Source organism: Pollachius pollachius (genome assembly GCF_949987615.1).
Source record: "Pollachius pollachius genome assembly, chromosome: 2".
Lineage (NCBI taxonomy): Eukaryota > Metazoa > Chordata > Actinopteri > Gadiformes > Gadidae > Pollachius > Pollachius pollachius.
In genome coordinates, this window is record NC_136935.1 from 18,101,670 (window position 1) to 18,129,169 (window position 27,500).

The window sequence follows — 27,500 nt, forward strand, 5'->3', positions numbered from 1 at the left end:
TCTATCTGATTTGTAACTTCCCTCAAAGATGACAATTCAAATTGAAAGAGAAAATATTATCAGGTCACATCTTTATGTAATTCTAACACCCTCCATCCTCACTGAAGTGTCGATTAAGTAGCGATTGGCCTCACAGTGTTATTATGATCTGTACAGCATCACCCTGATGGTATTGTTTGATTAAAAAGGCACTGAGTAAGAATAATTACGAGGAACTGGAGATGTTTGAAAAGGAAGTGAATTGAAAAGTGAAAGTATGCGAAGTGAAAAGTAAAGTCTCTGCTTTGAAATCGTCAGAGTAAAAATTCCCCTGAAGTGAAAACAACTATTCAGTGTAATATTTTCCAACTAAATGTATTTGTATTTGTGTGTGTGTGTGTGTGTCTGTGTGTGTGTGTGTTTGTGACCATGTATATCTGGGTGTGTGTTTGTGAGTGTGTGTTTGTGTGCATGCGTCTGTATATGTGTGTGTTTGAGTTTGTTTTCAATTCATTTTTCTCACATTGCTTATCCTGTGGTTTGTATTGTTTGAAAGGGATAACTAATTTGTTGTTCTATAACCATTTTAGTTTTCTCGGGTTGCTCCTGTGTGTGTGTGTGTGTGTGTGTGTGTGTGTGTGTGTGTGTGTGTGTGTGTGTGTGTGTGTGTGTGCGTGCGTGTGTCTCTGTGAGTTTTGTGGATGAGTATGTGCTGTTGTGTGGGTTTAATATCTGGCCCTATGAGATAGCTGAAGGAAACATATGTAGAGGTAGCACGACAGTACCACCTGTGCATTCTCTCTGTCTCCTGACATCCATCCACGGCCTTCCTCTGCTGCTCCTACAGCTCCACGCCAGCTGGGGCTCGGCAGAGAGAGAGAGAGAGCGAGAGAGAGAGAGAGAGAGAGAGGGAGAGAGAGAGAGAGAGAGAGAGAGGAGGGAAAGGGAGAGATAAAGAGATTGCGTGTGAAAGTGTACGCATTTCTGTGTTTGTGAGGGTGTGTGTGTGTGTGTGTGTGTGTGTGTGTGTGTGTGTGTGTGTGTGTGTGTGTGTGTGTGTGTGTGTGTTGGCTGGTGAATGACAGTTAGGAGGAAGGAAATAACACTTGATCAACTATTTCCCAAAATATCTGAGTAATAATAGAAAGACATGGCTACACTAAATGTCTTAAAAAAGGCATGCTGCCGTTTAGATACAATTTTTTTTTAACACCCTTGATAGATGTTTCTTGACTTCTGAGACCACCAGTCAATCAACAATCAATCAATCAACACATATATTAACAAATAGCAAGAAAACTTAAATCCTTGAAAAAAAAACAGTATCTGACATAAATAATTGCAGTTTGAGTATGTACATTTACACAGCTTGACGCATGGCTCGAGTATTTGATTGTTGATTCATACACTCATAACCACTGCCTGTCAAGGATTCATTCGCACTGTTTTTACACTCTTTCTTTTAGAAATCGCCTACACGTCTACTTCTCGCGAGGGCTGGCTTAAACCCGAGAAACGGAGCCGCCAGTGAAGGTAGCCCGCGTAAGGTGGGATGAGAGTAGCGCGTGCACGGGCAAAATAAGAAGCAACAGAACAAGCGGACTGAAACCGAGCTCGTGCAGCACTTTGAAAACATTTCTGTGTACGGAGCGGGGCGCGAGGTCGGAGAAGACGAGAGCCGTTACGGTAAGTGACGTCACGAGCTGCACTGAAAGTCAAAACAAGCGAACACGTCGGCGCGCGGACTGCTGGTGGCTCCCGAGCAGCCTTGACCTCGGGTCGTGGGACACTTAAACCACGTATATTAAATATTTTTGACTTCAGATTTACCGCTTAAGCCAATGTTGGTTAATTGAGATGGTCTGCCCTCTCCCCCCCCCCCCACCCCTGTGTCTGGCGTCCCCTTACTGGTGTCTGAAGCGCGAGAGAGGAAGTACGAGGGGCTCGTGGACATCAGGTGGACGCGCATTCCATCACATCTCCTCAGGTAAACTGTGTATGAAGTATAGTGGTGATGCGTCATACTGTTCATAATTAAACATTATTTTATGGTATCTGGACTGTTTAAAAAGAGGTGGGCGGTGCCCTGGTTGACAGCTTGAGGGAATGTGGGCATCACCACTTGAACACATCCCGATCCGACTGCTACACTAGTGGGCTTAGCGGTAGCCGCTTTGCTGCTACTTACGGGTTTGTACTTTTTCACATTTGCGGATGTAATGATTGTTTTCTAAGGAAATTATGACTGTCAACACGAGCGTTTCTGCACGCGCGTCTATCCATGTACTGCTATAATGCAGCATGCAACATGCGTCAGTTTGACAGTGAGTCTGGTGTGTGTGACGTAAGATGATGCGGCGCTGGCAGGAATCATTACTAGTCAGCAACAATGTGACAACCTGGATTAAATCAGCCTTGAACAAGTCTCAACGTTTAGAGGGCTAGAAACAACATTTACGTTTGTATTCAATAACTTTTCAGAACCTGTGGTATCGTACCGTATGCGATAATATATTGGACTGTCCTAGATCCACAATAGGTAATAAGTGAGTGATGATGATGATGATGATGATGATGATGATGATGATGATGATTCATCGTAATGATGCTGTCGGTGATGTGGACTGTGGTGAGGCTGCCACTGCTAATACAGTTACTGGATGCAATGATGTAGGATGAATATGGGAAGTAAGCATCAGTAAAAGTCAGAAAGGGACCTCATCAATAGGCCATACATTGATGATACTCAGGCCTACCTCTTGTTTGACAACCGTTTGAAATGGCAAAAATAGTTCATTTATCAAATATGTGCTATATAATGTCATAACAATGCTCACAATATGCAAAAGGAGAATGTAATATCTTAAATCAGCTTTCTTATCTGAAAAACAGCCAAAAAAGTAAATATGAATTTATAATGATTCATTCAACATTAAACAAGATACATGACTTAAATGATTACTGTTATCAACAAGAGAAGTAAAAAGGTTTCATGTGAGGATAAGGGGAGGGTTTATAATTTGAGTCCGTTCCTGTAAAGCCACTGATTGGCTTGTGGAAGCCAGGAAGAGCTTGGTGCTGGCAACACGTGACCTCCCTGGTGTAGTGGCATAGTACCAGTAGTGTTGACACTGGAGGCTTATGCGCTGTCTTGAGATGCATGCCTTTGACCAACTCAAATAATTACATGTTATATACGTATAATGGCCAGGGGTTTTAAAGGCAAATATACAATGAAAGTAACCTTAATCGTCTGTAATTAAAGTGTCGTATATCAATGTAAAGGACCAATAACAAGTCTTCCTGGCTCATCTTTGAATGGGAACACTTCAGGGACACTCTAATCCAGCAAGAAGAAATCCCCAACCTAGCAGGTTATTCTACAACATTTTTCAATGATCTTCCAGTCATTATTTTAGTATTAATAAAATCAACTCAATGTAAAACCAACCATACTAATTTGATGTAATGTTCTTTTCAGCTTTTCTATAAATGACTAAGTCCCCTCTTTTCATTTCTCCATTATGGCTTGACCTTTGGAGACATTTGCAGATCAAGTGATGCTGTAGTTGATGCTGTAGTTGTTGCTGTAGTTGCCTTAGAGAGGTGTTTGTATGTGTGATAGTAGTTCAGACCTCATTGATCACAGTGTTGCCTACTGCCACGTCCAGACTTATTCCCTCCTTCTGATATTTCTCACACACATTCTCGTTCTCTCTCTCTCTGTCTCTCTCTCTCTCTCTCTCTCTCTCTCTCTCTCTCTCTCTCTCTCAGATGTTGCCTTTTATTCATTTGTACATTTTTCTAATAATAATTATTGAGGACTTCCTCTTGCAGGGTTAGTTCGGCATTGTGGCAGTGGTTATCACCATGGCAACAGATACCCAGTGACAAGGAAAGGGTTGCCGCCTGTTGACAAGCTGTAGACACACTTCCCTTCTTCTACTGTTCCTGCCTCACCAACCCCTCCTCCCCTTCCCTGATCTCTCCTCTGTTCTCCTCTAATAGAGGCAGTACCTTTCTGCCATGTAGTGGTGCTAACACTTAGGGAGATCTGGGGCATGCCACTCCAGATTAAGGCCCATTTTAAATGCAGCCTTGTTAGGTTAACAGAAAGTATTCCCTTCACAAAACAATGATCGCTGTCCTCCTGGTGTGGCATTCCTTGTGTCCAGCCTTCCTGCATGAGTAGTAGCCCGCCATGATGCAAGTCTACATTCTACAAAAAAACTGTATAATAAACACACAACTCAAGATTGAGGTTGTACGTAGGAATGCATAAGTTCTGAGAATTGTGACCCAGTACGGCCATCTTGATTTAGCACTGCCGCAGAAGAGTATGTGTGTGTGTGTGTGTGTGTGTGTGTGTGTGTGTGTGTGTGTCTGTGCGCGCACGTGTGTGGGCTGGCATGTTTGGATGCATCACTTCCTTGTCTGCTACTGCAATGCATACGTAATCCTGTATGAGTACATTGGAGCGTGAGCTATGACACTGCGGTTCTCCCAGCAGCGACTGATCTGAATACCGACTGACTGCCGGGGCTCGGGCGCTGAGGCTCGCGAGCTAGCTGCCTCGCAAAGCCTAAGCCTTTGTTGTCCATTCACATTGATTAGCGTCTAGGTTGTTGCGCATTTTGTAATACACCGTAGTAGGGAGCATCTGAGGTGAACAAACACTGGGGAGGGAGGGTGGCCGGACGGAGGAGGCAATGGAGGGACGGAGGTGGGGCCTGGCTGGTGTGGGCTTGATTAGTGCAGGGCAATAAATGCAGGAGAAGGCAGTTTGACAGATGAAAAACAGCAGAGTGGGTGAGATAGACACAGGGAGAGAGAGAGAGAGAGAGAGAGAGGGACAAAAGTGAGATACAGAGAGAAAAGGAGCATCCTGAATTGCTGCTGTTGCTATTTATAGCGGCGCTCTACTCCACGGTCCTCAAATGCTCTCTCACCTCCCTCAGACAGACAGATCCTCCTACATAGTCGCCCACATGTACTTCACATTCACCTGCTCACACACACACACACACACACACACACACACACACACACACACACACACACACACACACACACACACACACACACACACACACACACACACACACACCTGTGCTATGGAGATGCACTCAACATACTCCAAATCACACACACAGAAACACACACACTCGCGCACACGCCGACGCATACCACATACACATGCAAACATGCGATACAATAATAACTCAAAGGGAAACACTAGTGCAAAGTAGTTATTCCTGTCAAACGATAAACAAAACAGGAGGTAAGCAAAAGGAGAGATATCCATATGAAATGTACACACGTTGTTAGCCAATTTAGATTGCTGCCACTGTTCCAATATACTAAAGCTATGAATGAAACAAGGAAGAACTTGTAAAAGGTTGGATTGTATGCAGCCGCTGCTGGTAGAGGTGTGTGTGTGTATTTGTGTTTTCTGTGTATGTGTGTGTGTGTGTGTGTGTGTGTGGGGGGGGGGGGGGGGGGGGGGGGGGGGATTTAGCAGGGGGTATTTGTCCTCACAATGACTTATTTGTTTGTCTTGTCAGATTGTACAAAAGCGCTTTGGAGGGGAAGAGGAGAAGGGAGAAGGCAGGGAGAGAGGGATCAACAGAGGGGACATACAGATATATATCCATGCTCTCCTCTCTTATACCTTCTCTCCTTCACTCCTTTCCAGGCTGAGTCGGTGCCAGTGAGGAGGAAGGTTTGGAGAACCAAGGAGAGCTGAGGAGTTGGACGACGAAAAGAAGAAGAAGAAGAAGAGAGTGAAGGAAAGGAGGAAGGCTGTAGGAGAGCTACACCACAACAGGAAGCAGAACTACACGCGAGCACCCAGCCAGTGTTCGTGCGTGTGCGCGTGTTGCCTGGGATAGAGCGAGCGGCAGACAGCGCGGGCGAGCGAGAGAGAGAGAAAGAGAGAGGGAGAGGGAGAAAACGAGGAAGGAAGGGAGGGAGAGCGACGCGGAGGCTGGGAGAGCCGATTCCCCCCCTCCCTCTCCTCCTCTCCTCCTCTCTCTCTCCTATCCTCCCCTTCCCTCTCCCTCTCCCTCCCCTCCCTCGCTGTTCTGCTCTCTCTCTGGAGCTGGCGTGTAGTGGCGTTGGGCTCGCTCGCAACAACCATGACAGATGTCAGCGTGGTGAAAGAGGGATGGCTCCAGAAAAGGGGTGAGTTTAGACGCTTCTCCTCTCCTCTCTCCCCTGTCCTCTCATACACCGCTGCATGTTGCCGGCTGATGCTGCTGCTGCTGCTGCTGCTGCTTCTGCTGCTGCATGTGGTCGCTGTGCTGTGTTTGAATCGTCGCATACCCTGGCGTCTGGGCTAGACTGAAGGTGCATGGCCACATGTGCTGTGGCTGGAGGATGGGAGGGAGGGAGTCAATGGGTTGGGAGGCAGCATAGGGCTTGCGTGCATATGTCAGTGTGTCTGGGATGTCTGATTCATTGCTGGAGTGTGCTTGTGCTTGTGACTGTGTGTGTGCAAGGGGAGTGTGTATGTGCGTGTGCGTGTGTGTGTGCGTTTGACGGTGTGTGCGTGATCAAAATGATGTGTCACTTAAATTCCTCAATGCAGTCAGGTGGCTATGTGGTGCGGTTAGATATGCTCTGAACAAAAAATGCTGTGCACAGGGAAAATGTACGTAATAGTCAGGCATGCATACATGCTGTGTGAGCACATGTGTCTGGTTGTACTGTGAGCGTAGAAATATCTCAACAACATCACGGTTGAAACAGATGTCCATGCCTTTCTGGAGCTGATCTCATCATCTAGCCGGCAGTAGAAGAATACAAACAACTCAGTGACTTTGACTTAACGTAAGGGATTCTGTTTGGTTCCTTTTGAAAGTGTTCAGTGGTGAGCCTGAGACATGTGATGCAGGGGTGGGCGTGCGTCCATTGAACAACACATCCTGTTTATAACTTCCCTGAATGAGAGTGAATGAGACGTGGGGTGGGGGTGTGGTCGGGGGGAGACAGAGAGTGTGTGAGCGAGAGAGGGGAGAAGAGGGAGATATTATATAGAAACAGAGAGACATGGTGAGAAGAGGGAATGGAGATAGGGGGAGAGTGGGGGAGATAAGAGAGAGAAAGGGTCCCCCCCCCCCCCCCCCCCCCCCGCCTTCTGATTTTGCTTTTTGCGGATGGCTGTGGTGTTGTGGGTGCGTTAGGGGCCGTGGCAACAGGTGGGATGTCTGGTAATGGCCGGTTACCAGACATCGTTCGATGCTGACTCGAACGAGGCGGTCGGAACTGACTCCGGATGTTTTCATCAGCATCCCCGACTCGGAGATGTGACTTCTGCAGCCAAAGTGTCTTGTTTCTTACTGACCAGGCGACACTGGGATATGCGTCTCCAAGCAAAAATGGTTTTGTGCTCGACTGTCCATTGCGGTGACAACGTTTTTTTGCGTGTTTGTTTGGACAGGTACTTAAATGCTGTCTTTAGTGTACAGGTCTAATCATTTGCATATTATTTAAACATTAGGCTAAGGTAGAAAAGTATAATGTTGGTGTAATACATCGGGTTAATGTATTGCTTTTGTAGTTCTTCCATGTTTGTATGAGTCAGTCGACTCAATCAAGTCAAACGACCATATGAGGATTTGAAACGAAAATAGAATAGAAATAGAACAAAGAATGCGAGTATTGATTATTTTAAGAAATAGCACATCTACTCTTTCAATCTCTTTTGAATGCTATCAAGGAGCCGTAGAGCCCTTGTACTTGGATGTGACAAAATAAAACAATAATAGTGTGTGTGTGTTTAAGTGTGGGTGAGGACGACTCTCAAGGGGGGGAACTTAGGGGATTTCCAGGCTGGCGGGCCAATGAGCTTCTATCCTCCTGATGCTAAGTTGCTGCTCAGGAATGCATTACACAACCCATTGTGCAGGAAGTGACATGGTTCTTAAACACAGCCACTTCCTGGCCAATACAGGCACATGCAATATGATGGTCAAACATAAACAGATGTGCGAACCATTGATGCATATTAGACTCCCAAAAACTTAAACACACGTATGCATACATATCCGCCATTGCTAATGCATACTGCTAATGTGGTAGTAGAGAGCTGTGTGTGTCGGTGTGTGCCTGTGTGTGGGTGGGTGTGGGTGTGGGTGTGTGTGTGTGGGTGTGTGCGTGTGTGTGGGTGTGTGCCAGTCTTATGGTCACACATTCTGCCCATATGAAGAAGAACAACATATTGCTCCCAGTCACGACACAGGTCTAGAGTTAGACACTATTTTTGTGCTGATTTGGGTTGTTTGTCTGCGGCATATGCTAAATAAGTGTTTATGTGTGTGTGTGTGTGTGTCTGTGTATATTTGTGTCTGTCTGTGTGTGTGCACACGCTTGTAGAGAAACAGGTGCTGACTCACCGCCCATGTCGTGATAAAGCAAAGACTGCAGAGTTACTAGTTACTCATTATAGCCTGAGAGAAAGTTCCTCTAGTTAACAGACACACACACACACGTACACACACACGTACACACACACACACATGCACACATACACAGGCACGTACACAGACACACACACGCACATACACGTACACAAACAAACAATTCTTCGTGTTTTGATTCAGACAGTAAAGCTCAAATGTAGAACGATGTGTTTAATCCACATTGTTGAGGTCTGTCTATAGTGTGCCGCCTAAGTAAATGAAGAGACGTGTGCAGTGTGCACTATGAATCACAAGAGAGTATGAAAGAAAGGGAGAGGGAAAAGGTAGCATATAATTCTCCCTCTCTTAGTCTCAGCTCTCTCTGTATTTTCATGAACGAAAGTCTTCCATTCACAGTATGGAAAACGGATGCTTTCTCACCACTCAGGGCTTTCTCTTCCTCTCCTTTTATGAATACATTTGATCTGTTGTGTGTAACATAATTGTGTGTGTATGTGTGTTTGTGTTTTTTGGTGGGAGTGCACGTGTGTGTGTCGGATTCCTGGATTGTCTGATAGTTACAATGCTTCAGTAACAGACATCATTCACAAAGAGCAATACTGCTGCTTCCACACAGACCTACAATGTCTGTGTGTGTGTGTGTGTGTGTGTGTGTGTGTGTGTGTGTGTGTGTGTGTGTGTGTATGCATTGCTTTGCTATTATATGTATTTTTTCTATTATGTGTTTAGTTTATATATATATATATATATATATATATATATATATATATATATATATATATATATATATGTTTATTTTTTTTGTATTATAGTTTATAGGTTTGTTTGTGTACCTAAAATGGTTACCAGAGGCATGCAGTAGTACAGCCAGTCAATAGGAAGTATTTTCGCTGGACGGAAGGAATATAGATTTGTTCCCCCTTAGGCTAATGGCGACATTACTCATGAATACATATAATATACTAAGAGTTGGCATTTCTCTTTCCTCTTTCCTTCTTTCATTCATTAATTCCTTCTTTCATTCATTCATTCTGTCTTTCATTCATTCACTAATTCCTCCTTTCTCTCTTGCTTTCTTGTAAGTAGACAAGGTGGCGCCTATTTAGTAGAATAGTACTTCATTCAGTTTGCTGATTCTCCAAAAGAAAAAAAAGATGAACCCCGCTAATGGCATAATACTACGGGCAAAATGCTACGCTAGTAGTTAGAGGAACGTGCATTTCAGGACATCCGGACCCATTCAACCCACCCTGAGTTATTTCATTGGGCAGCGATGCCTGTGTGAGGCCACAGGGGTCAGAGCCTGGCACTCTGCAGTTTGAGGATAGCATTACCCGGCATCAACCTGCACAGCACTCAGCATGTTACAGAGGAAGAGACAGAGACAGAGAGGGAGAGGGGGGGAGGAGGAGGAGGAGGAGGGGTGGGGGGGGGGGGGGGGGGGGGGGGGGGGGGGGGATTGCCCGATCATCTTTTTCATGGGTGCACATCCTGGAGTTGTTGTTCCGGAGAGGAGCAGCGATCAGAAGAGGACAAAGGGACAGTTTCATCCTAAACCTGTTTTTGTAATATTATATGACTTCTATACTTCTCAACCCGTTTGAACACGGTTAAATTTGATTGGACTTAAGTGAACTGAGAATCTTTTGAACCTTTTAAGGACCCCCAACAAGAATGTATGCCTTTTCTGTTTTGGTTTTGAATAGATTATTCATCGGTTCATATAAATTGAATTAAACTGGTAAGCACATGGTTGCCGCTAACCATATCCATGATCGATGTTGCCGTTGTTTGTGATTCCACATCGTCCTCTACTTGGAGCCACACTTGCTATCAAATGTTTACACTGCAGTCCCTTTTAGTCAGCCATTCAGGCCCAGGGTTCACTGGGTGCAGTGCAGAGAAAGAGGCAGCCATCTTGGCTCTGAGGGTTCAGTGGGTTGAGTGGAGCTGGAGGCTGGCTGGCTGGATCAGGTGGCACTGCCAGAGCTCTGATATCAATCACCAGCCACCGCTGGCACTGCTGCTGTCGCTAGCGCTACTGCCGCTGCCTCTGTCCCCTCTTTCCTTCTCCTCCTCTCCTTTATCTTCATCCCTTCATCCTCCTCTCCTCTCTCCTCCTCTCCTCAATTCTCCTCTCCCCTAGCCTCCTCTCCTCTATTCTCCTCGCCCCTAGCCTCCTCTCCTCTATTCTCCTCGCCCCTAGCCTCCTCTCCTCTATTCTCCTCTCCCCTAGCCCTCTCCTCTATCCTTCTCTATCCTCCTCTCCTCTATTTGCCTTCTCTCTCTTCCTTCTCCCTATATCTTTCCTTCCTTGTTTTGCCGTATTTGCTTTACTCTTCCAGTACTTTCTTTCACATCCTCCTCCACTCTCATCGTCTTTCCTCATCTCTCATATCCTATCCCCTTTCCCCTTTTTGCTCTTTTTTCCTTGTTGTCATGCTCTACAGCAGACGGGGACAGGGTACCACCACACCTCTCCTTTGACTTTGTGCATTCTCTCCCTCATTCGCTCTCTCCCTCTCTCCCTCCCTCCTTCGCTCTCTCTCTCTGTCTTTCTCCTCTCTCTTTCCCTGCATCCATGTCTGTGTCCGCTCTCAACCCTGCTGCTTTTAGTTTTGTTCTGTTCCTTTGTGGATCTCCTCTTTCTTGCAGTATGTATCTGCCTACTACCACACACACACACACACACACACACACACACACACACACACACACACACACACACACACACACACACACACACACACACACACACACACACACACACACACACACACACACACACACACAGACAGCAGACAGGCAGACAGTGGGGGCTTTGTTATGAATGACATCCTCCAGCACATCCGGAGGAAGTGGATGCTCCAGTGTAGCTTTACAAACCGTTTCCATTGTCCTGAGAATGACTCACTCTAACACTGCGGAGGATGGCAGCCAGCCAGACAGGCAGCCAGTCAGACAGACAGACAGGCAGACAGACTGGCAGCCGCACAGGCCGGCAGCACAGTGCAACCAGCCCTCTGACAGAAACAGAAAGTGAGCACTTGACAGACTGATATATTTGGGAGGGGGGGGGGGTGGAGACAGCAGAACAGAGGTGCACCCGTTGGCTGTTGAGGAGGGTCAGAGCTGTGGTGGCTACGTGATCGCTGCATGGCAGGTAGAGAGATGCCCGTTGAGAATGAGGCCAATGTATTGTTTTCTAAAAACAGGAACTGCACTTTTGTCATGTCAAGGCAGACGTTTTTTAATGACTGTATTTTATCGATCAAGTATTGAGTACTTGGCAAAAACATCCATCAATATGCTCGGACTGTGGTTAAAACAACGTGACAGAAAGCATCCAATCCAGGAAATCCATCCTAAAGTAAACTAATCATCTTTAAGGAATATTAAACCAAGGGCAACCTGATCTTTTCCTATTTTTCATCCTTCATTTAATCTTGTTCCCTAATTTAGAGTTTGTTAAACGCACAGAACCCTGCAGCAACCACACCAGCCCCCAGCAACCAGTAGCTGTTTGTGTTTCAAGTTCTCATGCCAACAACAACTGACTGAAAGCTGTTAGTGAGTTCTAGCCTAAGCCATTTCCTCCCATCTGAGTGCACTAAAGGCAGGCACACAGATTAGGGTGACAGTGCAGTGCAGAGTCCATACCATCTTAAGGTTGTGAGTGTGTACGTGTGTGTGTGTGTGTGTGTGTGTGTGTGTGTGTGTGTGTGTGTGTGTGTGTGTGTGTGTGTGTGTGTGTGTGTGTGTGTGGAGTAGGCTTTAGGCCGATTAAAGTGTAGGCAGGGTGGGGCGGGGATTGGTTCTGCTAATTAAAGCCGGCGGATCAGTTAAACTAACTGATCTAATGTTGGGGCGTGTGTTGAATCTGGTAAGCGCTTAACAAACGGTGTTGACTACAACAGGCTACATACAATGTCTGATGAACAACAGTTTACAAATGTTTTAAAACCTTAATAGGTTGGCTGAAAAGTTGAAGCTCTGTCCGACTTGGTTGCATCAGCATCGATTGAACTTGGTATATTAAATGTATTATAAGTAATTATATGTGTTATAAGTAGTACGATATGATACAGGTTATGTCTACTGCACCTGTTGTGCTTGGGTGTCTCTTAAAATGAATAAAAGATTAGCCCCAGCCTGCTTACACATTGTGTTTTACACTGTGCTTCTGAATGGGGGCTATGAGTTTAATCTTGTTGTTGTCCGCTGTGGTGTAAACAGTCAGAGTGCAGCTGATGTCAGAGTGGCCAGGTTAAAGGGACATTTGGTTGTATTTATATCCCTCTACTGGTAATCTGTCTGTGACAGGATCAACTAAACCACTAACTCCTGACATAGGCACACACACGCACCTGCACAACTCACACACACACACACACACACACACACACACACACACACACACACACACACACACACACACACACACACACACACACACACACACACACACACACATACACACACACAAACACATCGCTGTTCTTTCCTCTACAGACCTGCATTGAAATGAATCAAAGGAGCAGACACTAGCACTACTGAAGATACTTCTTTAAGAGTTATTATTATTTATCAATAATGATTATTGTGAGGCAGTTCTAGTACTCTCTGACACAGTACTTTTTTTGAAATGGTTCGGTGCCTATTGCCTATTTTACTTTGTTGAGATTATCGAGGGAGCACCCATACAAAATACCTCTTACAAAGTCTTAAAAAGTCTCACACCGTAAATTCTGCGCTGAACAGTTGATCCACTAGCAGTGTGTAGCTATGCATTCATTTACAATCTATCTTCCGTCTACATGAATCTTTTCACCTTGTTTATTGCTGGCTCCAATGATTTTGCATAACTGCCTCACACCCCGACTGGATGGGGGTGGGCGGAGATTACCTGTGGACTATCAATTAACTGCACACTCTATATTGGGGTCAAAGATAGTATTTTACCGGTCTCAATTTATTTTGTACGTGTGTAAGTATGTTCATGTCTTATATGGGTGTAAGGAGAAGAGAGAGAGAGAGAGAGAGAGAGAGAGAGAGAGAGAGAGAGAGAGAGAGAGAGAGAGAGGACGGGCAATAAGAGAAGGGAAGAAGAGAAGGCACAGAGAGAGAGAGAGAGAGAGAGAGAGAGAGAGAGAGAGAGAGAGAGAGATTCCCCCAGTCTTTAATTAGATGACTGGGGGCTCCTGGGCTGACACCAGTGGCTGGTAGCGGTGCCTTGGAAGGTTCTGGAAGTAATGGGCTAGCTGAGGTTTGGCCGCGTGTTCACAGGGTGCTTAATGTCCCCCATATGGTGCCCTGGCTGGGGCCCCCCTCCACCGACACACTCTCATTAAACCAGCAATTAATGGACCGGCATGGACGTTGGAAAACACACGCGCAAACTACAACAACTCACGTCAACTCATTTTATAGAGGCAGATAAAGATGTCGAGTGGTTGCGTGATGGTATACAAGTGGACAAAGGGATAGGTTTGCGTGTGTGTAGTTGTGTGTGCGTGTGTCAACACCTTCAGTTTTGAGAGTCCACTGGTGTACAATTGTTTATTTGCCATCTGTCATCCAAAGGGGTGTGTGTGTGTGTGTGTGTGTGTGTGCGCGTGTGTGTGCGTGTGTGTGTGTGTGTGTGCGTGTGCGCGTGTGTGTGTGTGTGTGTGTGTGTGTGTGTGTGTGTGTCTAGAGGAAAGACGAGATGAGAGATGGAAGAGAAAGAAGGGAGCCGCGAGTAGTGAGAGGGGAATAAGAAGGACAGAGCGACAGAGAACGGCTTCTGTATGGCTTCTGTATGTTTACTTAGAGAGCGACCTGCACCGTGGTCAGAGCTGCGGAAGACCCAGCACGATAGGCTTTTACCAATGTCTGTTGTCGGTTGAATAATGGTATTGAGGTATAAAGACAACTATTGCTGTTTAAAGATTCATGCCGGGCTCGGGGGGGGGAAATTAGCTCACACAGTTTTTTTGATTTGACTCCATAATCGGCCAAGCTAAAAGGAAGACATTTTTAGAAAGGTAAACTGTGTGCATCAACATTGGAAAATGCTTAAGGGTCTCTCCGTAATGGACTGGGGCCTCACACAGGGCACTCATCCCAGTTTTTGGGGTAGCGTTTCATGATCCCCGTCCAAGGCTGGTGACGACCACACGATAGAACTCTGACACCTAGGGTAACCGGTTTAGTGTTTTAACCCGGGTCCGCTCTGTGAAACATCGACCGCTCTTTTAAAGTGAAACCCCCCTCAGGCTAAGAGAGAATCGGATACATGAGCCCATGAAAGCGCAGGGAAAACTGTGATGGCGGTGTAGCACAACAATATGTGTAAATGTGAGGAAAATGTTTCGCTGGGAATCGAAGCTCAGGGTGCTTCTTTTTTTGCTGGAAGTGTAATGTTTGCTTTATAAACGTCAACAATCCTTAAAGCTGCTAAAATATAGTAAATAAGGTAGGTAAATAGACTCACTGACAAATACTTGAATTAACTAGAATTAACATGCAGTACATGAAATAATGACAGTCATTCAACAATGATAAGCAATTATTACCCATAATTCAACTAGAACAGGAACACATTATTTTGGTAGGTTGTAAGACAGACCCAGACAGAGATAGAGATAGAGGAGAAGAGATTTCTGATATTGACGGGCGGACAGGTAGTGAGGCATACAGACGTAGGCAGGTAGAGAAACAGGGTAGGAACACGGCAGCAGCAGTTAGTGAGCTGGAGAGCACTCGCTGTCGACTCATCAATAGACCACATGAATGACACCTTCACAATGAGCCCTGGGTCTACTGGTCCTGCTGTTGGTGTGTGTCTGTGTGTGTGTGTGTGTGTGTGTGTGTGTGTGTGTGTGTGTGTGTGTGTGTGTGTGTGTGTGTGTGTAGAGGTGCACTTGACAGTACTTAGTACTTGGCACTTGATTGTTTACTCCTGCCTGCTGGGCTGCACTATTATTCTCCTGTTTGTGTGCGTGTGTGTGTGTGTGTGTGTGTGTGTGTGTGTGTGTATGTGTGTGTGTGTGTGCGTGTGCATGTGTGTGGGTGTTTACATGCCAGGGAGGGAGCGGAGCATAGACCACAACACAATGCATCAGTGCTTCTCTAGTACAAAAACCAGTCTTAACAATAGGCGGGTAGGGGGTCCTGAAGTTGTACACACACACACAAACACACATAAACACACACACACACACACACACACACACACCAACACACACACCAGCTGCCTCCCACAGCCTAAGTCCAGTGTTGCTGAATTAATAATACTGAGCCAGCCACTCTGGAATAATGATGACACACACACACACACACACACACACACTCACGCATACACACATGCACACACACACACACACACACACACACACACTCACGCATACACACATGCACACACACACACACACACACACACACACACACACACACACACACGCATACACACATTCACCAAAAGCTTTGCACCTGTTCACCGCTGCTCAACTGGAAAGGGTTGGGTGGATGAGGGTCCTATACCCACTATGTTTGAAAGACTCCCCCCCTCCCCCAACACACACACACACATGCATACACACTTACTCCTTGTTGCCTGTCTGTTACAGGCAACAGTTGGACAGCTGTGTCTGTCTCCTGCCCCTCCTCCCTCCTTCTCTGATCAACAACTATTTATATTAAGCCTATTGGTTCAGCTGGCTAACTGTTGTCCCTGTGATTGGCTGGGCTCGGCCAATGAGGCAGCATTTGTCTCCTAGTCATTTGAATATGAATGTTGAATAGAATGTGGGAACCTTGAGAGGCTGCATTCTTTGAATGAGAGCCTCAACGTGGTATTATTTAATTAACTAATTAACCATTATGTCATTATTATTATTATTATTATTATTATTATTATTATTATTATTATTATTATTATAATTATTATTATTATTATTATTTTCTTATTTTATTTATTATTATTATAATTAATTGTATTGCATTTAGATGTAATCTCTTGCTATGTCTCGGTTGGACACTTAATTAGTAATGCAAAAAATACAGAGTGTAAACATTTTGTACAATATTATTGATTGAAACCCTCAGATCATTTGCTCTACCGACGATGAACTGCTAACTGGATTACCACCTCGCAGTTTAAGGGCGGACCTTAGTCGCCACATCTCTGTGGGCTTATAAAGAGCGTTTTTGTTAAATGATGTAAAGTAAATGATGGAATCAATGAGGCAAGCGGACAATGTGAACCGTTCAACGGGGGGAGGTAGCCAGCGCCAATACACCAGCAATCAGGGCAATTTGATTAGCGCGCTTGTTGGCAGTGAGTGGCCTACCTAATTGCATTGGACTCAGTGCTTTCTGGGTTTGGACCTCACTCTCTATTCCCTCACACTGGGCTGGGGCTGCCCATTGCTCCTCCTTTCAAGAGAAATATCCAATGGAAAGCTTTAATATGCTTTAACGCATTGTATAGTTATGTGTATATGTATACCTGTGTTTTATTTAGGAACACAGACTAGTGTGTTTCTGTGTTTTTACCTTCGGAAAACCCCTTCGGAAAACACTTAAGAGTGGCCTCTTTACTGGTTATGTTGATTATTACCAGAGCATATTCACAGTCATGTAGTTTACCTACGCCCACATCTCTTTCAGTCGTCTGTTCTTCAAACGGTTTAAAAGTAAATGGACACAGACAGACAAAGACAATATTTAATAGAAACAACTTAAAATGTAAGCGATGGAAAGAGAACCATAACAAAGGCAGCGCGTACAGTGGGCGAGATGCCCGGCTACAGTAATAATTCAGGACAATAATCTTGGACTTCCTGGGACTAAGTGACCTCTAGCACACTCACTCCTCCGCAAGTACCTTCCGCTGTGCTGCTGCGTGGTTCAGAGCGTGCGTGTGTGTGTGCGATTGTGTGTGTGCTGTTGATGGCAGGGGAGGTGGGGGGGGGGGGGGGGGGGCTCCTGTCTTGCACAGGTGGTGTTGAGTAGCAGCCCTCCAGCTAAGATGCTAAGATGCTAACGCCACTCTAATCCCAACGCACACACACACACACACGCACACCAGAGTACACACACACACACACACCCACACACCCTCCTGTTCCTGTTCTAGAGTGATGTGGGGGGATTAGTTTGAGGGGCTTCTTGGCGGCAGTGCATCTGTCAGTCACCACCACAGCTCTGAGGCGGAGTCCCAGCGGGGGCCAGCGTGCTCAAAGGAACCACCGCCATCTACTGGACGAGGTCGGTACTTCAGGAGAGTAGCGGTGTGTGTTTAAGGTTTAAAGCAAACAAACTAAATGTAAGGCCCACCATGAGAACGGCCGTGTTATTATTGGTTTCGTTTCTTTGTATTTCTATCATGTTGTTCTCAGAAAATCAACATTGTTTCCCTCTCTCAGTCCTGACCCTGCACCAACTCAGCTCTGACTCCAGTCTCTAGTGTCCTGGCCCGTCGGCCTCACATACCTGCAGAGCAGCAAGATCTCGCCCACCAACACACACACTCCTCGATATTGGGTCGTGTGATACATGTATCTGTCTGTGTGCAGAAAACTGTTGGTTTGTGATGGATGTGTGAATCCTGTGTACGTTGACTCTGCGCTCAGTATATGCGCTCAGTGTGTATCCACTGTGTGTGTGTGTGTGTGTGTGTTTGTATGTGTGTGCGTGTGCCTGTGTGCGCACCAGGAGGCCCTTGCTGTGTGTGCAGCTGGCTGTGTGAAATCTGCCATGGCCTCAGGGGCCACTACCCTCCCAGGGGAGGGGGCCCATGCCCTGCTTCATAAACCCCGACCCAGGGCCTCTGTTGGGGTGGCCAGGGAGCGCTCTACGCTCCCAGGTCTGCCAGGCCCAGTGCTGCTCCTATCCCACTATAGCAAGCACGGCAGCAGCAGTCTGCATAGAATGAACATTCTCTATTCATTGTTTTTTCTTAATGGTGCTGCCCAGTGTGTGGGCAGGACGAGTTTTATTACTATTTTTAATTATTTTGCAAACATACATTTTGTATGAGTTCAAAATACATTTTCCTCTGAATAACTTGTGTGGATTGTGTTGGTGGTAGGGATCTACCCTTGACAGAATACTGAGTGCATAAGCACACACTCAAGGAAACGCAACACATGAACAGACACCGGGCCTGCCACGGTGTGGTAATGAGTCTAATGCAGGCTAATTGGATTTGCCTTCACACAGGCTGGACTCAACTTAAGATGTCTGAGCAGACTAGAGCTGGAACTCCTGGGCATTGGGGTCACAAACACACACGCATACACACGCACGCACACACACACAGACACACACACACACACACACACACACACACACACACACACACACACACACACACTCACAGGCACAAACAAACACACACACTCACACACTGGCCTCTTGACACACTGCTGAGAATAGGCAGTGATTTGCTTGCTTTCTCTCTGCTGTGTTCCTAAAATAATGGCACACATAGGCCCTATTTGATGCTTGTTATGTAATACATGTGGGTATTTGCTGCTGAAGTATCCATCTCCTTGATACCTCTCGACTCCCTTCCTCTCTTAACTGCTTCTCTCACGGCCCTGAACTCATCCAACACCCATCGGCCCCTCCTCTTCTCCACCAACACAATACGTGGTGCGGCGTCTAACGGGGTCCCCGTTATCCCAAGAGAGCTGCCACTGCCTTTGGACACACAGGCCAAGAGTTAAACCACAAGTCCTTTGATAGACAGCTCACTCTTTCTCATTGTAATGCTCACTGCGCTCTCACTCTCCATCTCTCACTCTCTCGTTCTCACACGTACATGCACAGAGATGCACACAGAGTGGCTTGTTAGGCCCCACTCTGTCTGTCTCTCTATCTATGTCTGTGTGTCTGTGTGTCTGGCCGTCTGTCTGTCTGTCTGTCTGTCTGTCTGTCTCTCTGTCTGTCTGTCTGTCTCCCATACCTTGCTGGTGAGAAAGTCAGTCAGTGGGCCGATCAGTCAGCCAGGTAACTAGCGAGCTGTCCATTTGCTAAAGGCCCATTACAGCATTAGCTAATGAACCTGGCAGCTGATCCCCACCAATCCAGGGGACAGGCAGCAAGGCAGACCGCCAGCCAGCCACCCAGCCAGGGGGTCCCAGAGCACGCTGACTAGCCCCTTAATTAGGGAGCAGGTTATTTATTCAGTACCGTCCTAACAAATCACAGCCCATTACCGCCTGTTACTAACAAGGCTCAGGCTGCCCAACTTCACCATTTGGCCTACAAAATACTTAATTCCTCCTCCTTTCCCATCTCCCATCCCCTCTCTCTCCCTCTATCTATCTCTCTATCTTTCCCTCTCCCTCTCCCTCTCTCTGTCTCTCTCTCTATATATCTCTCCCTCTCCCTCTCTTTCTGTCTTTCTCTCTCTCTCTCTCTCTCTCTCTTTCTCTCTCTCTCTCTCTCTCTCTGTGTCTGTGACTCGCTCTCTTCTCTCCCTCCCTCTCTCCCTCTATGTCTCCCTGTACACCTTTGTCCGCTACAGCACCTGTGGGTTTGTGTTGGGTACTGTATGTGCGTGCTTGTGTGACAGACAGTCTTGATACACAAGTGTTAGTCTGTCAGTGTGTGTGAGTGCTGGAATGTTGGAGGGGACAACTCCTCCACCCTCACCACCAGTACACATACTGGATAATGGACCCAAGGAAGCCCATTAAATCCATGTTCGAGTTGATTAACAGATGAGCCATGGTCAGTTGTATAGTTCTTTATTGTTTATTGCATCATTCTGTAGCTCATACATTGAATCTTATAGTTGGGGTAGCGTTTTGGTGTTTTTAGCGCAAAGCGCCTTCTCAAGAGGACAAGAAGACAGTCCTAAAAAAGTGTTGTTCAAACTCTACCTTATTCCCCCTCACCTGTCTTCTATTTTGGTTCTCCCTTCCTCACTCCTCACCCCACCCGCACCTCCAAATGAGCAGTTAATCAGCATGCTAATTGAGTGACAGTTAGTCAGTGCACAATTGTAATTGTCCAATCAGAAGGCCTGGAACGGATGCAGTCACAGCTGATTGTTGTCTGCTTCTCACTGGTTTGGCCATGAACCGCTTTTGGCTAGTTGCAGAATGTGCCAAATCAATTTCTTCATATTCTTCAGTGACATTGTTAGTTAAAGTTCTTCAAAGAGTTGATAATTAATGTTTCCAACCCATGGTGGTGTCCGGATAACTATACTTTGTAGGTAGTAATGGCCTTTCCCAGATGTTGTATAATGATCAGATCTAATATATTCAGTGAGATGAGCTCAGAGAATGATTGCTATCGATAGTAGAAGTAATGGAGCCTGATGATCCTTCCATTGTATCCCATTTAATCTATTTTGACTCTATTCACACACCGGCCAACTATAACATTCACCTTTTTTCAGTTATGTTTTGGTCAATTCCAAATACCTAGGACAATGGAATATGACCTCCACCTCATCCCTGAATAAACTTCCCTTGCCTTTGGAGTCGTCCACCGCCCATTTGATTTATCTAACAAAACCCCCATTTGTACAGGGAGCAGACTGCTGTTGTTTCAGGCACTGAACGCTGTAGTATCTACTAATTGGCCTTAAGGGAGAGACGAAGTTGTAAAGAAAACTAAAAGCAAACTTAAGTGAGGAGTTAGAGGGAGGGAGAGGGCAAGAAAGGGAGGGACAGGGAGAGAACGAGCGGGAGAGAGCTAGAGAGATGGTGTAGGATGGAGACCGGCTGTTCTGTTCTCTCCAGCAGTCCAAACCAGAGACATGTGGCTCCCCAGGCAAGCTGTCCAGAGTGGGAGCGCTTGCTGGACTTATCACAGACCGGGCCAAGATGGGATGGCTCTGCAGAACACCACCGGATCGCACCGGCGTTCCGATTGGTTGAATGAGAATTGTGTCTATGCGGCATGTGTGCGTGCGCGAGAGTTATGTGTTGTGTGGTAAATCGTGGGTTGGAAAAATGTCCATCTTTGTTTGCCGTCTTTGCCACCCCTGGCTGCCCCCCCCAACCCCCCCCCCCCCACACACACACACACACACACACACACACACACACACACACACTCGCATGCACGCACGCCTATGCTCATGCCCCCGTACGCACATACACAAACACATCCATATATACTTACACGCACGCACACATACATGCATACGTGCATACTTACCTGAATACAAACATGCATACATACATACATGCACACATGCTCTTCTCACAAACGAACACGTTTACACACACACAAACACACACACGCACGCACGCACGCACGCACGCGCACACACACACACACACACACACACACACACACACACACACACACACACACACACACACACACAGCCATGCTGTCAGGATCCAGACAGCCAGATTGCCAAACTGCTTTGACTCCTGCTGGACAGCTGAGTGATGGGCTGGCCAGCCATAGGCGTGCGGTGGTTGGACACCATCTACAGACTGACTCAGAGAAATGACTGGAGTTGGATCAGTGAGCCAGCGCTCACCGCCAGTTCCTAATAGTTTAAGCAGTTTTAAGTCTTTTTTTTTTTTTCTTAATCCTCGGCCAATCTGTCATTCAGTCGGGCAGCCCGTCTCTGTTCCTGGTGAGTTTGACATTCTCCGGAGTTTCTTTCCTTGTCTTTCAAAGGTCAGGAAAAATGGAGGCTGATGACCTGCACACCTCCCTCAAATGTAAAAATAAATTTAATTTAAATAATTTAAATAAAATGTCAAACCAAGGAAGAAACTGCAAAAAGTACCTTGAAAAAGTAGGAAATGCAAAGAATGACCAACTGAATATGCCTACCGTCCTTTTGCTCCCTGCACATTTATGTTTATGAATCAGCTGACTCTCCCCTTCAATTCCCCACATGATCCATAAATGTGAAAGATGATCAAGGAGGACGAGGGTAGAGCAGATGAAAGATTAGATGCTATACAGAGAGACAGATGGGACAGACAAACAGACAGACAGAGCTGCTTGGCACCCACATTGTACTGGCACATAACAGTGGTACCTGTCAGCTTGCTTGGTGTCTGCCTGTCCGTCCTTCTCCGACTTCGGAGGTTTAACTCAATTACGAGTCTCTGTCTCCCCCCCGCCCCCTGTTCCTCCCTGACACATGCACGCACGTGCCCGCACGTGCACACACACACACACACACACGCACGCACACATGCACGCACATACACACACACGAATGCGGGCACACACAGACACGCATGCACAGGCACACAAACACACACACACACACACATGCATACACACACAAATACGTGCACACACGCACACACTCACACACTTCCCTGCCCCATCGCCTCGCTGCCACCCAGAGGTACCCAGCGTTGCCCGCGGCCGTGAAGTCCCGTCAGTGGAGCAGGTGTTTCCCTGCGATGTGTTAACGAGCCGGGCCTGCTGTCATTTGTGCTTTAAGTGGATGTTACAAATGGAACGCAGATACACACGCGCACACACACACACACACACACACACACACGCTACCTGTTCTCCTCTGCCAGCAAATTAAAAAATGTGATCCGCCACCAAGCACTGCGTTTCCGAGGGCGTGTTTGCGTACTTCGGGCGGTACTTTTTTTCCTGATCCGTTTGGTTTTCACAAGGTGTGTATGTGTGTGTGCTCGGTGAGTGAAGGAACGGGTGCTTAATTAATGAGGGTTTAAAATGGAACAGTTGCACATTGTTCTGTAATTGCTACTTTTATTCTTTTGGTGACTTTCGTGATTTTGATGGCAAACAGCACATCATGCATAATAGCATAATAGTATTTATAATATTACACCATGCAAATTTCCTTCGTGGGGGTTCTTGTGTGTGTGTATGTGTGTGTGTGAGTCTATTCATGTGTGTGTCTCAGGGTATATTTGTGCAACAGATGTCCACTTCATAGCGGGCAGGTATTTGAGTGAATCTTAAGTAACCAACGCCTCAAACCTACACTTTACCTTGACATTCTAATAAATTAACGTGAAGCTTATTCATTGTGAAGCAGTCAACAGGTGAACAAATGAAAGAAATAAAGAAAACCAGCAAACGGTTTGTTTTGTAGAAAATACTAAACCTAATTATCATTTAATGAAACATATTACCATCCACGTGTCCCTGCCTGGTATGCATGTTTGTCTGTCTGTGTGAGTCTTTTCTGTGAAAGCGTGTGTGCGTGTGTATATGTTCATGCGCGTGTGTGTGTGTGTCATGCTGTTTGCAGCGTTTGTGATCCACCTCTGTGTGGTGTGCTAACGGTTGAGGCCCGTGTAATCCGCCAGCAGTTCATGTGATAAAGTCCCGGTGCCGCCAGAGTGCCAGGCTAAGCCCGCCTGTCACAGCCGGTCGGGTAATGCCCCGTCACCAGCTGCACAGCAGATGTTACTGTTTGTTTCCACCACCGTCTAATAAAGGTCTCGCTCGCATCTCTCTCTCTCTCTCTCTCTCTCTCTCTCTCTCTCTCTCTCTCTCTCTCCCCCTGTTTTTACCTTTCCTCTCATCTCTTCCCCTTTATTCCCCCTCTTTCCTTTCGTTTTCTTCCCTGTTCCCGTTTATTTTCCCTATCTGCGGCTCTCCTCTCAGAGTCTCTGCTCTTCACAATACGAATCATCTGGCAAAAACTGTCCAGCTGACGATAACGTACATACTCTGTGTGTGTGTTTGTGTACGTGTGCGTGTGTGCTTGTGTGCGTGGGAATTTGTCCATGCAACAGTAACATCGATGTGTCTTGAGTTGAGGATTTTGACTGGTTTCGTTGGGCTAGACAGATGGCAGTCTGTCATCATCCTCATCTTAATGGTCTTCCATACCTTCCCCTTATCATTACATCATGCTCCCCCTCGGTATAATTGAATCATGGTCATCGTCCCAATGATGTTTTGATTAGGTTTTAAATAACTGTGCTGGGTGACATACATTATATTGCATTAAGACTGCTCTCGCTCTCCCTCTCTCTCTCTCTCTCTCGCTCTCTCTCGCTCTCTCTCTCTCGCTCTGCTTCTAACAGGTGAGTACATTAAGAACTGGCGGCCGCGCTACTTCCTGTTGAAGACAGACGGCTCTTTCATTGGCTACAAAGAGAAGCCGCAGGATGCCGACCTGGCTTACCCCCTAAACAACTTCTCTGTGGCAAGTATGTGATCCAGGATACACACTTCCCCTACCTACCCATGGTGTAGACACACACTCGCGCAAGCACACGTTCGAAGGACGCACGCGCACACGCGCACATGCATACACACACAGACACACACAGACACACACACACACACACACACACACACACACACACACACACACACACACACACACACACACACACACACACACACACACACACACACACACACACAGATGAGGAAGTGCCCTAAAGCTCTGGTGCGCAGACACTGTGGCTGTGAACATAGAGGATGATGGGGGTGGGGGGCGGGGCTGACTGTTGTTCAAGGTGTAAAGAACTCATTGCTTCGGCGGCTCCTCCCCACAGCACACTCACCATGAGGTGCTGCACTCCGTAGCGCCCCGGGTTCCAGCCGTACCTGTGTAGACCAGTGATGCACGTCTTCTTCTCCTCCCTCTTCCACTCAACACATTGTGGTCTTGTCTCTCTTCACTGTCCTGTCCAAAAAGGCAGAAAAGCTCATTCAAACAAACATAAATCTATAGATATGGAATATGAAAACAAATTAGATTCAGTCAATTCTTTCCCACAAAATAACCTTTTCTCAAGCCTTTTCCAGAAGCAGCATATGCAATCTAATTCTGCGACTGCTAAATGATCACTCTGCCTTTAGTAAAGTGTATTTAGATTTGCTCTAAACAATGTTACGTTTGTCGTTAGGAGTTACGCTCATTTCATGTGTACTGTGCACCCAAACTTCGACGATTTGTCTCCCATTAAATGAGATAACCCTGATGCCACAGTCCTAGCGGCTACTAATTGACCTTATGGCACTGTGTCCTCTGTCTAAACCTGGCTGACAAGCTCCATGTTTCACATGTGTGCTAAACTAATGAGTCAATGAGACAAATGGAAACTTCACTCTGCCCCGTTCTCACTGATAAATACAGATTATTTCTTTCTCAGGCGCCCTGCTGTAGCCTAGTGCAGAGAAATCAATCGATCTACATCTATCTGTCGGTCCTTGCGTCTGTGAAGGCCTTCTGGCTATACGGTAATCTTTTCAAAATTAGAAGCCTGATGGCAGCCTCTTAGGTCTCAGAACAACGTCTGCTTCAACTGCAGTATGCTGAGAGACAGCGCTCCTGTGGGCCCTAATCCTGTTACCCACCAAGCCAAAGGTGCTCTGCCACAGACACTGCCCGCCTATTCCCCATTGATCACAAGCCATTAACAACAGGACCTTCTTCCAAATAGCCGGGGGGCGTTATCTTCTCTGAGGGCCGTTGCCTCAGCACTGCCTTATATCTACAACCGGACACAAACAAGCCTTCTAGACACCGAGACGCCAGCTTGCAGTCTTTCTCGACCGTCTGTCTACCTGTCTACTTCCAGTAGGTCATATCACGCTGCTACCACAGTTTGACCCGGCAAACCCTCAATAGCCGTAGGCAGCAGTAGCTCAGGAGGTGGCACAGGTTGACCTGTAACCAGAAGGTTTCTAGTTCAATCCCCAGCTCCTCCTATCTGAGTGTTGAGGTGTCCCTGAGCAAGACCACCCTAACTGCTGTTGTTGTTGTTGTGTGGTTCACAGTGCCGCCAGCTCAATGAAGCAAAGTAAAGTTCAGAACAGGTTAGAAGTGAGCTGCACTTCATGTCCCCTGCCAAGGTTGGGTGGGGGGGTCGCAGCCGTCACCTCTCAGCCGCACTGCCTGATTGTAAGTAGTTTGGCTTGGATTAGATGACACTATCATGACCCGTAACCAAGTAATGGATTGCAGGTAGCATTATTTATTTATTTATTTGATCCGCTATAGTATAGATTTCATGAATCTGATGTGAGTCACAAATAAATAATTTCACATTCATCCTTAATTTACCCCTCTTGTAAATACAGTTGAAACATGTGCATTGCAGGGTTTTGCAGTTAGGACTATATAGATCAGAAATACAGTTTAACACAAGAGTTATGTTGTGCCATTTGTGTTTATTAAACCTATCTAAACAACATTAGATTTTTTTCGTTTTTATATACATTTTATAGATATTTAACTTTGCAAATATTGCTAGCATTAGGAATAGTTGTCAAAATATTGGTCAAAAACTGAAACGGGCAAAAAACGTCAGGATTAAAATATTGGATTTCATTTATTAGATTGCAGATAACGGATTATATGCAAATCACTTGTTTTTGTCAGCTGAACCAATTTGCTCTTAATCTGCGTGCTTCCTGTTTACAGTGCGAGTTATCCCGCGGAGGGGTGTAGCGTTGCATTAATACCCGTGTTTGTTCTCACTCGCTTATCACTCTAAACCGCTTTGCGTAAACCCGTCATTCCGATAGTGTACCGCATGGCGCGCGGCATACGAGTCTGTGCTTAACGCTAATCACGCTAAGTAAACCATAATAATAATAATAATGATAATGGTTATGGGTGCTAGTGCTGTTTATCCGTCTCCTTCTCCCTCTCCCCGTGGCGAGTGGCGCCTCCCCCCAGGCTGCTGGGCGTAGCGGGGAAGGTGCTGAGCTGTGGTTGTGCCCACTTGGCAGCAGGCCTAATGGGAGGCACACTCGTACGTACCTGTTGTGAGAAGTTCTCCTGCTCTCCTCCCCACAGCTGCTGGGCCAACCTGAGATTTATGATAGCCGGGGCTGGGTGTGAGGGGGCGTGATCACCCAGGCAGGCCTGTCGTTCTTCCCGGAGTTTGGGGAGTTAGGCCGAGTACTTCGGGCTCTCTTCAGCCTGGAGGAACCCAACGGGTGAGGAGGAGGAGAGGCGGCACAGGGTGGGGGGGGGAGGAAGGAGAAGTCCTGATGTATGGGTGAGGGGGGAGGAGGGGAAGGTAGGGTGGGCTGGGCGCGAGAAGGAACGCTTAACGCCGAGCAGACAGGAGGGAGGAGATGAAGACAGGATGGTGGGATGAGGGAAAGAGGGGGAGGGAGGGGGGAGGAGTGTGATGAGGAGAAGCCAGGCCA

At 46.5% G+C, this 27,500-nt stretch overlaps 1 protein-coding gene across 1 annotated transcript in view; it reads left to right on the forward strand.

The window, feature by feature from the left end:
• akt3a (v-akt murine thymoma viral oncogene homolog 3a) overlaps positions 1-27,500 on the forward strand; it is a 58,374-nt gene that overhangs the window by 235 nt on the left and 30,639 nt on the right. Inside the window, exons 2-5 of the mRNA XM_079730195.1 lie at positions 1,446-1,665; positions 1,900-1,966; positions 5,675-6,162; positions 24,410-24,535. Coding sequence (XP_079586321.1) covers positions 6,117-6,162; positions 24,410-24,535 — 172 coding nt within the window. The 5' untranslated portion in view covers positions 1,446-1,665; positions 1,900-1,966; positions 5,675-6,116. The remainder of the gene's footprint in view (positions 1-1,445; positions 1,666-1,899; positions 1,967-5,674; positions 6,163-24,409; positions 24,536-27,500) is intronic.